The sequence below is a fragment of the Trichoderma gamsii genome (genome assembly GCF_001481775.2).
Source record: "Trichoderma gamsii strain T6085 chromosome Unknown Scaffold_19.2, whole genome shotgun sequence".
Lineage (NCBI taxonomy): Eukaryota > Fungi > Ascomycota > Sordariomycetes > Hypocreales > Hypocreaceae > Trichoderma > Trichoderma gamsii.
In genome coordinates this window covers 85,716-98,814 of record NW_020171356.1, presented here as the reverse complement: position 1 = coordinate 98,814, position 13,099 = coordinate 85,716, and the positions used below count along the sequence as shown (strand labels likewise).

Genomic DNA, 13,099 nt, shown 5'->3' with positions numbered 1-13,099 from the left:
CAATTGGGAGACAATTGGATATCTCTTGCTCTGCTCGACGCTGGGCTCGAAATATATAGATTGTGATCCAATCAGTGTCTGCTAAGTAGCCGTAATAGATATAGCATTGTAAAATGAGGAAGCCAAATAGATTTACCGCTCCCAAGATGATATATCGCGGCCTTTGTCGGAAAGCCCCGGCCCAAAGCGATTATCAAACGGTTTGCTAAGACTTTGCTCCTTATCAGCACCGGCGTTGGGTCGATCATGCTTTCCATCAACCACGCGGCTGGCCAATGAGCTGGAAGTGAAATCAATTGGATTTATGGTGCGCTCATCGACACCTTGATTCATTCCTTTCATGCTCCTTTATCGGCGCCAACTTCACAATGTACCGCCGTGCACCGACAAGGCAGCTTAGGCTGTCGGGAAGTGCTGCCTTACGGGCGTCATGGGCTTCATCACGCGTATCTACACGGCAACTCGGTGCGGCTGCCAATCATATGAGCCACATCTCTAAACATATCTCAACACCATTCGCATCAAAGTATCGAGGCTTCAGCAGCACGGCTTCAGTGCGGAACAACTTCGATGATGACCAGGGAACCTACAGCGAGTCTGATCATGAACATGCCGTCATCTCGACCTTTGATCTCTTCTCCATTGGCATTGGCCCTTCATCGTCCCACACCGTTGGGCCAATGAGAGCGGGCAATATCTTCGTCGCAGACCTCTTGGCGGCCGGCTTGCTCCCCAAAGTCGATAGAATACGCGTGGCCCTCTATGGCAGTCTTGCACTCACAGGCGAGGGCCACATGACGCCATCTGCTCTTCTGCTTGGTCTTGAAAGTGCCGACATTGAGACTGTCGATACGGCCTACGTGCCTGAACGCTTTGAGCAGATAAAAAAGGACAAGAAGCTCTTCCTGGGACACCAACTTCCAGATGGCAAGGGCAAGGAAATCACATTTGACTTTGACCGGGACTTCAAATGGGAGTGGGGCAAGAAGCTGCCGCTGCACAGCAACGGTATGCGCCTCATGGTGTTTGACAAGGAGGGATACATGTTGGCAACCAACGACTTATTCAGCGTGGGTGGCGGATTTGTTGTCAACGGCGCCATGTCAATCAATAAAGCTGATTCGGATTCGTCATCTGCTACAGACGCCGGCTTGGGATTATCAACAGAAGCCCAGGGCGCGCATCCATCTGATCTCGCAGAGAATATGTATTACAAGGAGATTCGGCGTGAAGATGCAGCAGGAGATCGACGCACCGGACAAGAGATCAAGCCAGTTGGAGACGCTGCCGGTCTGCTTACATCTGGTGCTGATGGCGGAGATGCTCCTCCCCCAGCGAAATCCTCGACCGACGACGCTTCTTCATCTGGTGGCGCGCATGGTCATCAGCCTCGATACCCGTTTAGAGACGCAAAGAGCTTGTTGGCCCTGTGTGACAAGCACAACCTGACTATTGCACAAGTCGTGTATGAGAACGAGAAAAGTCACGGTTACACGGACGATCAAATCCGGGACAAGCTGTTCCGAATCTGGGAGGTAATGGACAACAGCATCTTGGAAGGAGTCCAAGCAGCCCCAGACTCAGTACTACCAGGCAGTCTCAAGCTGCATAGGCGAGCACCGGCGTTATATAGACGACTCACAAGGGGTCTATATCCTTCCTATACTACATCGGCGGGCAATGCAGCAGAGCCCGCTCAGGCCCAGTTACCGCTTGACAACAAGGAACCGCCGTCGGGTTCACAAACGCCAGGATCCTTAACTACGGCGCCGACCTCATCATCTTCTTCAGCTGGCCGCAAGGACATGGCTATCAGGAGAGCAGCAGCTCTACGCACCCACGGCTCCTTTTCTCACCCAGTACTACCATCACCCCGACGACGCACGACATTCCCAGCCAGTAAGTAAATTTGGTTCCATGATTAATTTGAATCAAGAACAAGAGCTAACTCGAACCTCTGCAGTGGATTATCTTACGGTGTATGCCATGGCTGTCAATGAGACTAATGCAGCAGGCGGCCGCATTGTCACAGCCCCAACAAACGGCGCAGCTGGTATCATCCCTGCAGTGCTCAAGTATACCGTCGAATTCGTCAGCGATGACCCCGAGCGCGACATCTTGTCCTTCCTCTTAACAGCAGCTGCGATTGGTATGCTGTACAAGCGCGGTGCTACCATCTCAGCTGCCGAGGGTGGCTGTATGGCCGAAGTAGGCGTTGCCTGCTCCATGGCAGCCGGAGCATTCGCAGCATGCATGGGCGCCAGTCCTCAAACCATTGAGCAGGCTGCCGAGATTGGAATCGAGCACAATCTAGGCTTGACATGCGACCCCATTGGCGGATTGGTGCAAGCCCCATGCATCGAGCGTAATGCCTTGGGTGCCATCAAGGCCATCTCGAGCGCCAACTTGGCTCTGAGCGGCGAGACGGGCACGCAAAAGGTCAGCCTTGATGATGCCATTCGGGCCATGCGCGTTACTGCGCAGGGCATGAGGAACGAGTTTAAAGAGACGAGCTTGAGCGGATTGGCTACAAGCGTGCCGCTTCATATTCCTGTCAGCGTGCCAGACTGCTAAGTTCAATGGATGTTTTATACTTTATAGCGCAATAAATTAGAGAGAGGCCAGGCCAATAGCTACTATCACCTACGGCTGAGGTGTTGTGTAACAATTGTGATACATTCAGCAAATTCCCATCTTTATATGTGGTGTGCATTGTCGGCATATCCCAGTCCAACGAGACCAGAGCCTTGTCCCGTTTCTCAGAGTAGCATACTGTTGTCTCCAGATTTGCAAGGGAAGCTACTAGTACCAGACTTTGTTTCAGGTGGGTAGATGGCTAAGGTAGGTAGAGATAAGGCTTGTGGTACGTAAACTTAGATACGGCCATCGTAAAGGTACTTGGAATGCCGCAATTCTAATAATCGCAGCTGAAGCAATGAATGCTGCAGCTTCACAGGCACCGAACACTGCACAGCCACTGCACAGCGGCCGCGACAACTGGCCAACAAACCCAACAGCAGCCCATTCATTCTGCTGCTCCTCATTTCGAGCCTATTGGATCCCAGCTGGTAGGCCTCCCGCAGAATCTGATGATGTTTTAGGCGCCAAGTGACGTACACAAGGCAGCAGGCGCTTAGTGAGGGGCTCTTTATCGACGCGAGGCTCTCTCTTTTTATTTACCTGGTTGCCGCCTTTTAGCTTTAAACATTCGATTCACTTCTTCTACACTCCTATCCTTTTTTGACATCTTTACTCAAAATGGCAGAGCCTGTCCTCAATGCCGCGAGCTCTGGCCTGAGCCCACAAATGCTAGAATATATATTTCATCATGTATTCTTACCCCCTCAGTTGCCGGACGGAGACGATGCATCTCCTGCAAACGAACTACGACTCATCGAGCTGGTCAGAGAATGCTTGATCGAGTTTCTACCAGAGGCTGATCCGAGCTACCATGAAGCTATCAAGAGTGCGGCGGCTCTGATGAAAAACACACATATTGCAACGAGTTACGATGGATATCTGCAGGAAGATGGCGTGAGAGCCGTGCTGAAACAGATAGGACCTCATAGTACGCTCTTGTGCGCTCTGTATCTACGCTTTACATATCGCTGACCCAATTCTTCAACAGATTCCTCAAAGTCTTTTGCGTCATTCTACATTACAGCTCAGAATGCGGGCGTCATGCTTCGCTTGGCCAACGACTCTGTCATATTCGAGATGTTCGAGCTCTGTCCAACTAGCGGATCTGTTTACTCAAACGCAGGACGCCTAATTCGTCAATTCCCTGCTGTTGCGGTGGGCATTCCTGTCCACATATTCGCACAGGGAGATTTCCAAGATGTCTTGGCCAAGACGCTCGTCAAGATGAGCTACCAAGCAGTCAACGAAGCACTACCGAAAGCTAGGAAAGCCAACCAATATCACACTGAGGAGCGAGATACAATCGACCCAAAGATAGTTACGGAGCTGTTGTATGGCTTCCTGCGGGGCGTGGGCAACGAGGTCGACACGACTGGAATCACGAAAAATACGCGAGAAGAAGTGTTGTGGAAGCAAAGTAAGCTTCCGTGGAGGCGATCTGCCGTATGGCTTCTAATTCGACTGTCTCTTCAGCTCACGCTGGATCGTGCTACTGTCGGTTCTGGGGAGCTTTACAAATCCTTCATCATTTTCTTCTTGTCTCGTATACTCAGTGCTGCGAATGACAATATGATGGGTAGCGAAATCCTTACGACAATGTCAACCAAGATTTCCCGGCGCCTTTTGAAGTTGCGGCAGCCCGTAGATGGGAGATGGTTGACGGATGTGCACAAAGTGGTGTCCATTGCGACAAAATTTGTCGATATCCTATGGCAACAAATCTGCAATGAGGCTAAATCACAATTTGACCTTACAAGACTACAGTCGCTTAACTTGGCTGGCGATACACGCATATCCATTCCAGGATTGACAGACTTTATCTCGTCTATCTCGGAACGTCGAAATGTAAGCCAATCATCATCTTTCTGTCCGAAATCAGGTATTACGGCTTTTGTACCCGAAAACCTTCCTAGTATCCCGAACCAGATTGGTGAAAACGATCTTCCATATCATCTTGCCATGGTAGAATCCTGGGTGGCCACACACCTCGATGATTGGATCAATAAACACATTGAAGACGAGTCGGCCTGTATAGTTTTGTTCAATTTGATGCGAAAGTACCATGTCGCGGGTAGGAACTGGTATTCAAGCCGTCCGGAAGGAGCATCAAGAATGATTCTTGTTATTTTGGAGCTTTGGGTTGCCGCAGATAGAGCCGCAACCCGCGAGTTTCCGCTACTTAATAACTATCAACATGAGATTCCTATCGAAGTGTTTCAATCTCTACTGATTGGGTCCAGAAAAGGTATGCAAAGGCTTCATATAGTCGAGACATATCTCACAAGGCGGCGAGATCTTGCGCGACCAAAGAAGAGAGCGTCGGTTTTTACCTCTTACGGCCAGAGAAAATCTTTCCCAGTTGAATATTTTTCCCAATCGCTAGCCCATCAAAATCTTCTTCAAAGGATTGAGGCGCGAGCTTCCCTTGACAAGCAAGCAAAATTGGAAGAATTCAGATTGCGCCGCGCGCAATACGACTCCCTTATGCAGCGATATGGGCAAGAGGTTTGTCAGAACGTCAGCTGGGAAGAAGATGGCGTATGGCATACTGAGCACGCTTCCGACTGCAAACGTTGCGCATTGCGTAGCACCGCGACCAAGATGTCGATAAATATCTACGAGTGGCCTCTTTCGAGCTCTTCACCTGAAGCTCAGGCCACAGTCTTTGAACTGGCCCTCCCCAGCAGCTTTGGCGCGTGGCGGGATGGAACCCTTTATCTGATTGATGATGTTCTTCAAAGTACGCGCTCTCAAGACGAAAAATTACATTCAGAATATCCATTGAGATCATATGCTGGCCTCAGTGGATTCTTTCAGTCTGATACCAAGTGGCGTATCCACCTTTTGTCTGAGTCGAAGCCCCATGTGGTTACTCACCGACGAAATATCAAGATTGGCCATAGCACTGAATCCGATGTTTGTGTGAACAACGGACTTCAGCTGCGGTACTTCGATAATAATAGGGGAACCTTTGTTAAGGCATTTACCGCTTCCATTTGGTTGTCTACACTCTGTACCTTCAAGCTGGGCTCTGATTTGAACCAACTGAAGCATTTTCTCGTTCGAACCCACAACGAGCCAAATGGCGAGGCTCCAAATACAGTTATTGCGAGTCAGGCCTTTTGTCCTGAGAATATGTCTCTTGGCGAGTACAAAGCTTTAGCTACGCTACCATTTGGATATCGTATACAGTGGATGAGTATTCTCACCCAACTCGCGATGCCTGATGTGGATTTCAATAAAACTGAGACTGCAATATTTCTCTTACAGCTCAGTCTTCAGGCAGGGCCAAACGAGCAGAATGCAATAGAGAGATGTGCACATGCGCGACTAACGGACGCAGAATTTGGTCGCGCAATGCTTGATCAGCTTCAAGAATGTGTTTCTCGTATTAAAGAGAATTGGGAATCTCACACTGCCATGTGGATTTTTATTTTTATTGCAGCTCGCCTCCTATCAATGACTACTACACCTGCCTTGCGCCTGAGCATTTTCAACCTCTTGAAGGAGTGTAGAGAGATATCTTACCACTGGTTGGCGAGGTTACACTCAAGGGCGTATGCCTCGCGTAACGAAGAAGAGAGGGTACAGTTTTCACAGATTGCGCTTCGAGTGTCTCTAGTATGTGCAGACACATTTAACGTGGGCGGTAAACTCTTAGCTCATATACTATCTGATCCTCGCCAGGCGGCCATCTTAATCGAAACTTCCATCAATATTAACAACAATACTTCATTAATGGAGAAAGATCAAGATGAGCTTAAGAGGATCATGTATGATAGATGGATTTTTACGATGCATCGTTCTCGGCCCATGTTGTTGGATGAGATCCTTCACGGCGGAACTCCCTGTCTTGATATAGCCATCAAGCGATGCTGGCCTGACTTCAATCGGATGGGCGAATGGGACTTGGTTGATTCCACTTGCAGCTGGCTCGAGGCCGTATCTGGTCAACTAAAGATATGTGTCAATATTTTAACCGGAGAATTATTGGTAAACGGGGACCCGCTATCTCGCTTGCCTCGCAAATACGAAGTTCATCCAGACTATCGAAAGTTATTTGAGGCTTTTATACTAGATGTCATGCCCAGTTCTTCACCTGGAATGAAGTTTTGCAGTTCCAAAGATGTCGAAGGTTATGCTGCTCATTTCAGTATGGACGATGAATCATCATCCTCTCAAGAAGATCTGATGGTACGTCTGGATGGCCAAAATCCGGTATTGGATCTCATCCCCTCTCGATTATTTACCTCGTGGCTACCAAACTCTTTCATCGATGATTATACCCATTGGTACAATCAAACCACAAAGTGTATTGAATTTCGACCGATAGGCGACCCATGGAAGTCATTTGCACAAGGATGGACTCTGAGACAACATAAGAAGCGCTGGAAGCTCACGCGAGCTGGAAACATATCGCTTCTTTCACCCGGGAGCTCTTCTGCCAGTTATATAGCATCCATCTTGTCGCCACTCGACACTGATTTGCATTTGCATATGCTCTTTGATGTGAAGATGGGCAACCTCGAGATTAGGGTGACACGGCTGCAGCTTGAATTCACACTGAATAAGGGAGAATCAGCCATCATATCTCGGCAATTTCGAGGGATGCAAATTGATCCTGACCAATATGTTGGCACGCTAATTGGATTTAATAGTAAGCTTGTGATGAAAGACAGTCACAGCTCAGAAAACAGGATCATGATCATCCCCGAAGGAAACATCAATTTTCAAGCAAATGCAGAGGGCCACATATCCGTGGACGTGGCGTATGGTACCGCTAATCGCGTTCAGAGGTACTTGATTGACAGTCAACTTCGTCACCTGGTCGGCAATGCCACAGCTCAGAGCAAGCTATATATAGCTTACATACACGCACTCACGTCTTACTGCATTTCAGATCCTTTTTTGGGTAGGACCGGGACGGAAGAGAGCCTCTCAATTCTGGAGTCTGCGTCAATACGATCAATCGACTACTTAACCCCTGATAACGTGCAGTTATTACAAGTTATCGCCAATCTCTCTCCTCATCGGGACTATTATCCAAAACATCTCAAGCATATGCAAAAAGTGCAATGGTCGCCTGTATTGTCTTTTATGGCTCAAGACTCGCGTTTTTATAAGTCTGTGGGCAGTATCCTCGATAGAGTTTCGGACATGGGCTTCTTATATCCGTCTGATGAGACTTTTACGGTAGAACTCGCTCATAACGAAATGGAGCTCATCAACCGAGAGATTTTTCGAAACTCGCGCTACCAAGTGTCTGGATTTGGCGCTGAAGACTTCAAAACGACTCGTGATATTGTATACGCACCTAGGGACCGAGGCCAATCGTCGGGTAAGACCGCCGATGTAATCGAAACTACATTTCGCATTTATAATAACATCAAAACCGTTGCGCAACGGACCGAAAAGGGAACTTTAGACACTTTGTACGGACTCCTTTCTGGAGCCAGAGAAACTATCGCTTCCAAGAGTATACCTAGTAGGCAAGAGATTCAGTATGGCGCGGAGTGGCTCGGTGACCCAAAGATGTTCCTGCCTACCTACTGGTGCCGATTGCACTTTGCTTTCCAGACAAACCCATCCTGGATTAACAGATTCCAGACCATGATCTGGCTCGCGACCTTGTCCTACTCCTCCCAATGCCAGTTGATGGTTCTTCAGGCTTTGATGATGATGACTCAATCGACTCGATTAGCAGCCGTATCTTTACCCGAGGGTTCAGAATTCAAGTTAAATGAAGGTTATCAAGTTGATATACATCAACTTAGAAATCTTGTGGAAGGTGCGACTAGAGAATTCGGCCCTACCTCTCCCGAAATGAAACTACCCCCGCACGGCATTGAAACTTCGAAGAAGACACGGAAGCGGCGAAAGAGCGAGTTCAATAAAGCAAAGGGGAACAAGGTTACGTCTTTTGCCAACAAACTTGCTGCACAATGGCCGAATGACAAGCTTTTCAGGCCTCATGAGCATGGGTCTGAACCTTACATAGATGCCTCAAGTGCATTGGCGCTCGCCGAGGGAAAATGGCGGATCTGGCTTGCCAACTCACGATTCAGAGAGTATCTCCAAAGGTTTATACACGCTTTTAATGTCATACAAGTGGGGAATGTATCTGTTCCTCGGACATCCTATCCTACATACCAAGCTTCCGCTACTCGGCCTCGCGGATACATATCTACTGATGAAGTGTTTCGCAACATGCCACCAGTCATCAGCAACGCGCCACTCCTCAATGTCAAAGCTTTGCAACGAATAGCGGACACTGAAGAGGATGCGAATACTAAGCTAGTTGGCCTCCTTGATCACTTGGATTCGCAAGTCCAATTGGACTATGAGCGTCGATATCTTTCTGAGCTACGAAAAAGTCTACTCGATCTTCGAGGCCTTACTAAGATGCAGTTTGAAAAGAACGATATCTCAATGCGCAGTAAGATCTTTGAGCTCTATCTGCAACAATGCAAGTCGTTCGCCCAGGAATGTTATGACGGGTTGGTAAAAGCCGTTCTACCGGAATCGGCTTGCTCTCTAGGCCCAGCTGATCGCAGTATAAACATACGGTCAACGATCTCAGCAGCTGGGTTCTATCCTAGGGTTTGCCCTATCTTCTTCTTACAGCAGCTCACAAGGTATCGCTGGCCGTCTCTCACAGATGCATGGAAGAAGGCTATTACTACGTACGCAATTGCAATAACCAGCCTTCAACAAGCTCAGCGACTGGTAAATCTACAGGATAACGAAATCGATCTCCTCCAAGAACTTGAGAATACCTGCAGTAGGAAATGGGATCCACTTCAACACCCAGAATGGTTGCTTTTGGAATGTGAGAGCGGAATTATCATCCGGCATGTACAACATCAAATTGCTGAACAGATGATTTCGCCCCGGGACAACGAAAACGCTGTGATGCAGCTCAACATGGGAGAAGGAAAGTCCTCCGTCATTGTGCCAATTGCGGCTACCGCACTTAGCGATGGGTCACAAATCGTACGTGTTATCGTTGCTAAACCACAGGCGAAGCAAATGCATCAGATGTTAATGGCGAAGCTATCTGGTCTGTTGGATCGCGCAATATTCCAATTGCCATTCTCACGAGCAGTGCATATGGACGTAAACAAGGCGAAATTTGTACACAAATTGGCGCACCGATGCATGAACGAAGGCGGTATTTTATTGATCCAACCAGAGCATCTCCTCTCATTTCAGTTGATGGGGCTCGAATGCGCAATCAATGGATTTGGTGGAGTTGCTCGTCCTCTTTTGGAAACTCAGCGTCTTTTCAATACATCATCTAGAGACATAGTTGATGAAAGCGATGAGAACTTCAGCGTCAAGTTTGAGCTTATCTATACCATGGGGAAACAGAAGCCCATTGAACATACTCCTGAACGCTGGGTGGTGATTCAGAATATACTCGCCAGATTTGCTCGAATCTGTTTGCAGTTGAAATCCTCTTTTCCAGAATCCCTTGACGTCGATGACCGATATCCTGAGAGATTCCCTAGAATCCGAATTCTGCGCCCCGATGCTGAATCGACTATTCTGACTCGCCTTGCCGAGTTCATCTGCAACACAGGCATGTCTGGGTTTCCAATCGCACGACAACGGACACAGATACGAAACGCGGTTAAACGCTACATCAGCAATACTGAACTGACAAATAAGGAGATTAATGCTGTTGAGCAAAGCGCATTTTGGGGTGAGACGACTGCCGACAATATTCTGCTACTTCGGGGTCTATTGTCAGGGGGCATACTCTCCTTTGTGTTTGGACAGAAGCGCTGGAGAGTAGACTACGGTACGCATCCTAATCGTGAGACGAAAACTAGATTGGCCGTGCCGTTCAGGGCAAAGGATAATCCCACGCCTCGGTCAGAATTTAGCCATCCAGATGTTGTCATTGCACTCACTTGTCTGAGCTACTACTATAAAGGCCTCCAAGATGACGAGCTTTTCGAGGCATTGGAGCTTCTCATAAGATCAGACAACCCTGATCTCGAATATCGGGCTTGGGTAGAAACTGCTCCAGAATTGCCTCTTTGCTTTAGACATCTAACGGGTATCAACATTCGAGATCGCACGCAGTGTGTTAGTGATGTTTTCCCTCACCTCCGCTACGCCAAGGGAAGCATTGACTATTTCCTTTCGCGGATGGTGTTTGCGAAGGAGTCGAGAGAATTTCCGCATAAGCTTTCTGCCTCAGGGTGGGATCTTGGCAAGAGAAAAACAAATCCCACAACTGGATTCAGCGGCACCAATGATTCCAGATACATACTGCCGATGGATATCAAGCAGTTGGATCTACCAGAGCAGAGCCATACTAATGCGTTGGTGTTGAAACATCTTCTTCGTTCTGAAAACGGTATCATGTTGATGCCGAAAGAGACGAAAGAAGTTAATTTGGAGAGTGAATCACTTCTTGAGATGGTATCGCAGATGAACTCAAAGACTAGAGTCGTTCTTGACGTGGGAGCACAGATTATTGATCTTGACAATTTTCAGTTTGCCAAGACATGGCTCAAGCGCTATCAAGATGATGACAGCGTCCAGGCTGTCGTCTTCTTCAATGAAACAGATGAGTTGATGGTGCTTGATAGAGTAGGCAAAGTTGAGCCTCTGCAGATATCGCCATTTGCTACTCAATTAGATCAATGCCTCGTCTTCCTTGATGAGGCACACACGAGAGGTACAGATCTACGGTTGCCTACAAACTATCAAGCAGCAGTGACTCTCGGCGTGAATTTGACAAAAGACAAGCTTGTACAAGGTAAGAATTGCCTACTAAAACTAATGAGTGTATTTGTTGCTTATCTGTGTAATAGCATGCATGCGGATGAGGAAACTTGGAAGAGGACAGTCTGTCGTGTTTTGCATTCCAAAAGATATTGAACAAAAGATCCGAGTACAAAAAGATATCAACTCTTCTACTACGGAGGGAATCTCAGTCTCTGATGTTTTATGCTGGGCAATATTTGAGACCTGGCACGACCTTCGACGAATGGTTCCTTTATGGCTGACGCAGGGCGTACGATACTACGAACAAGAAGCTTTCTGGAGCGAGGAGGAACAACATTTGCCTCTCAAGGGGACATGGGCTAAGAAATTCCTTGAACCTGAAGCTCAAAGTCTCGACTCTCGCTATCGACCAAAGTCCGGTTATGAATCAGCTGAACTACTTAAACGAGCTCGGCCCGCCGTGAAAATGCAGTTCCAACGCCGTTGCGAAGAATTTGGATTGATAAACTTCCGCAGTTCGTCCCTTCAAGAGGAACAAGAGAGGGAACTTTCGCCCGAGACTGAGCAGGAACGCCAGGTCGAGCAGCCAGCCCATGCCCTTGCCGAGAGACACACATGCCATCCGGATCTCCGCTCTTTCATCAAGCTTGGAGAAATTCCGGTAGGATCTGGCGCGTTTAGGCCTGCTTTCCAGGCTCTAAAAAGAACTTCGGCAGTTCAGTACTTTGATTTACGCGAGTTTCCAAGTGGCATATGGGTGACTGAAGACTTTTCGAAAACAGTTAAGCTGGAGATTATGCCTGATAGCGGCATGGACCTCTTTCAACGGCCAGTACAATGGATATTGACAAGTAAACTAGAATGGTCGACTACCGTTAGTCGTCTTGTCATAATAAGTCCGTGGGAAGCGCATGAGCTCATGCCGGATATCGAAGCATCCAAGTTTGTCACTTTGCATTTATATGCGCCGAGGAGTAATCTTGGATTCCGGCCGCTGGATCAGTTGACGCTGTATACAGTGCCTCAAAGACGGAAGAAGTCAGTTATTCCGCCTGGCATGATGGCTGAACTGAACATCTTTGCAGGCCAGCTCTATTTGTCGTCATTCAAGGAATATGTCGAAGTGTGCACCAAGTTGGGCCTTGCCTGGAGCCCTGCTGATGAGTCTGTTGTCCTCGGACCTGATGGTTTCATTCCGCCTGGAGCCAATAGTGGACATCTTGTGAACAAGTCTGAGTTTACGAAGAGTCCTGTGCAGTTTATCAAGGTGCTGGTTACGAAGATTCGACGGAACTGCGAGACTGTTGAGAAGACGCATATAGGGAAGATGTTGGATGGAATTTTGTTGACGGAGGAAGATTTTGAAGATGATGTGAATTGAGTTAAGCTATGTTGTGTTGATTTTTGTCTGCTTTCTCTGCTTTCTCTGCTTTAAACGGTAAACTAGCGACTTGGGTAGTATTTGGACAATGTATAGCGCTACTGTATCTGCTTGGATATCAACAATTAATGAAACAATTGATGAGTGTTTTCCATTTCTGTATTTTCAACACTGAATAATATTCTTTTAAAGAACATATAAGAGGTTTGACTGAAAAGTTCCATCTCATGTCTATTCAGTCTGTTGGTGTTTTGCTGAGGTCGGCTTTAGTACATGTACTTAAGTACCTACCTGCCCAGATGCCCCTGCGCTACCAGGCTTAGCGCCGAGCCAGTA

At 47.7% G+C, this 13,099-nt stretch overlaps 2 protein-coding genes across 2 annotated transcripts; both read left to right on the top strand.

The window, feature by feature from the left end:
* Window positions 1–368: 368 nt before the first annotated feature.
* Window positions 369–2,574, top strand: TGAM01_v205845 (L-serine dehydratase; the record flags this gene model as incomplete). The annotated part of the gene is made up of 2 exons (XM_018803973.1): window positions 369–1,899; window positions 1,964–2,574. The coding sequence occupies 2 exons, from the start codon at window positions 369–371 to the stop codon at window positions 2,572–2,574; spliced, it is 2,142 nt and encodes a 713-aa protein (XP_018662711.1).
* A 684-nt stretch (window positions 2,575–3,258) lies between these two features.
* On the top strand, window positions 3,259–12,763 carry TGAM01_v205844 (hypothetical protein; the record flags this gene model as incomplete). The annotated part of the gene is made up of 3 exons (XM_024549733.1): window positions 3,259–3,568; window positions 3,629–11,413; window positions 11,469–12,763. The coding sequence occupies 3 exons, from the start codon at window positions 3,259–3,261 to the stop codon at window positions 12,761–12,763; spliced, it is 9,390 nt and encodes a 3,129-aa protein (XP_024405492.1).
* Window positions 12,764–13,099: the final 336 nt, after the last annotated feature.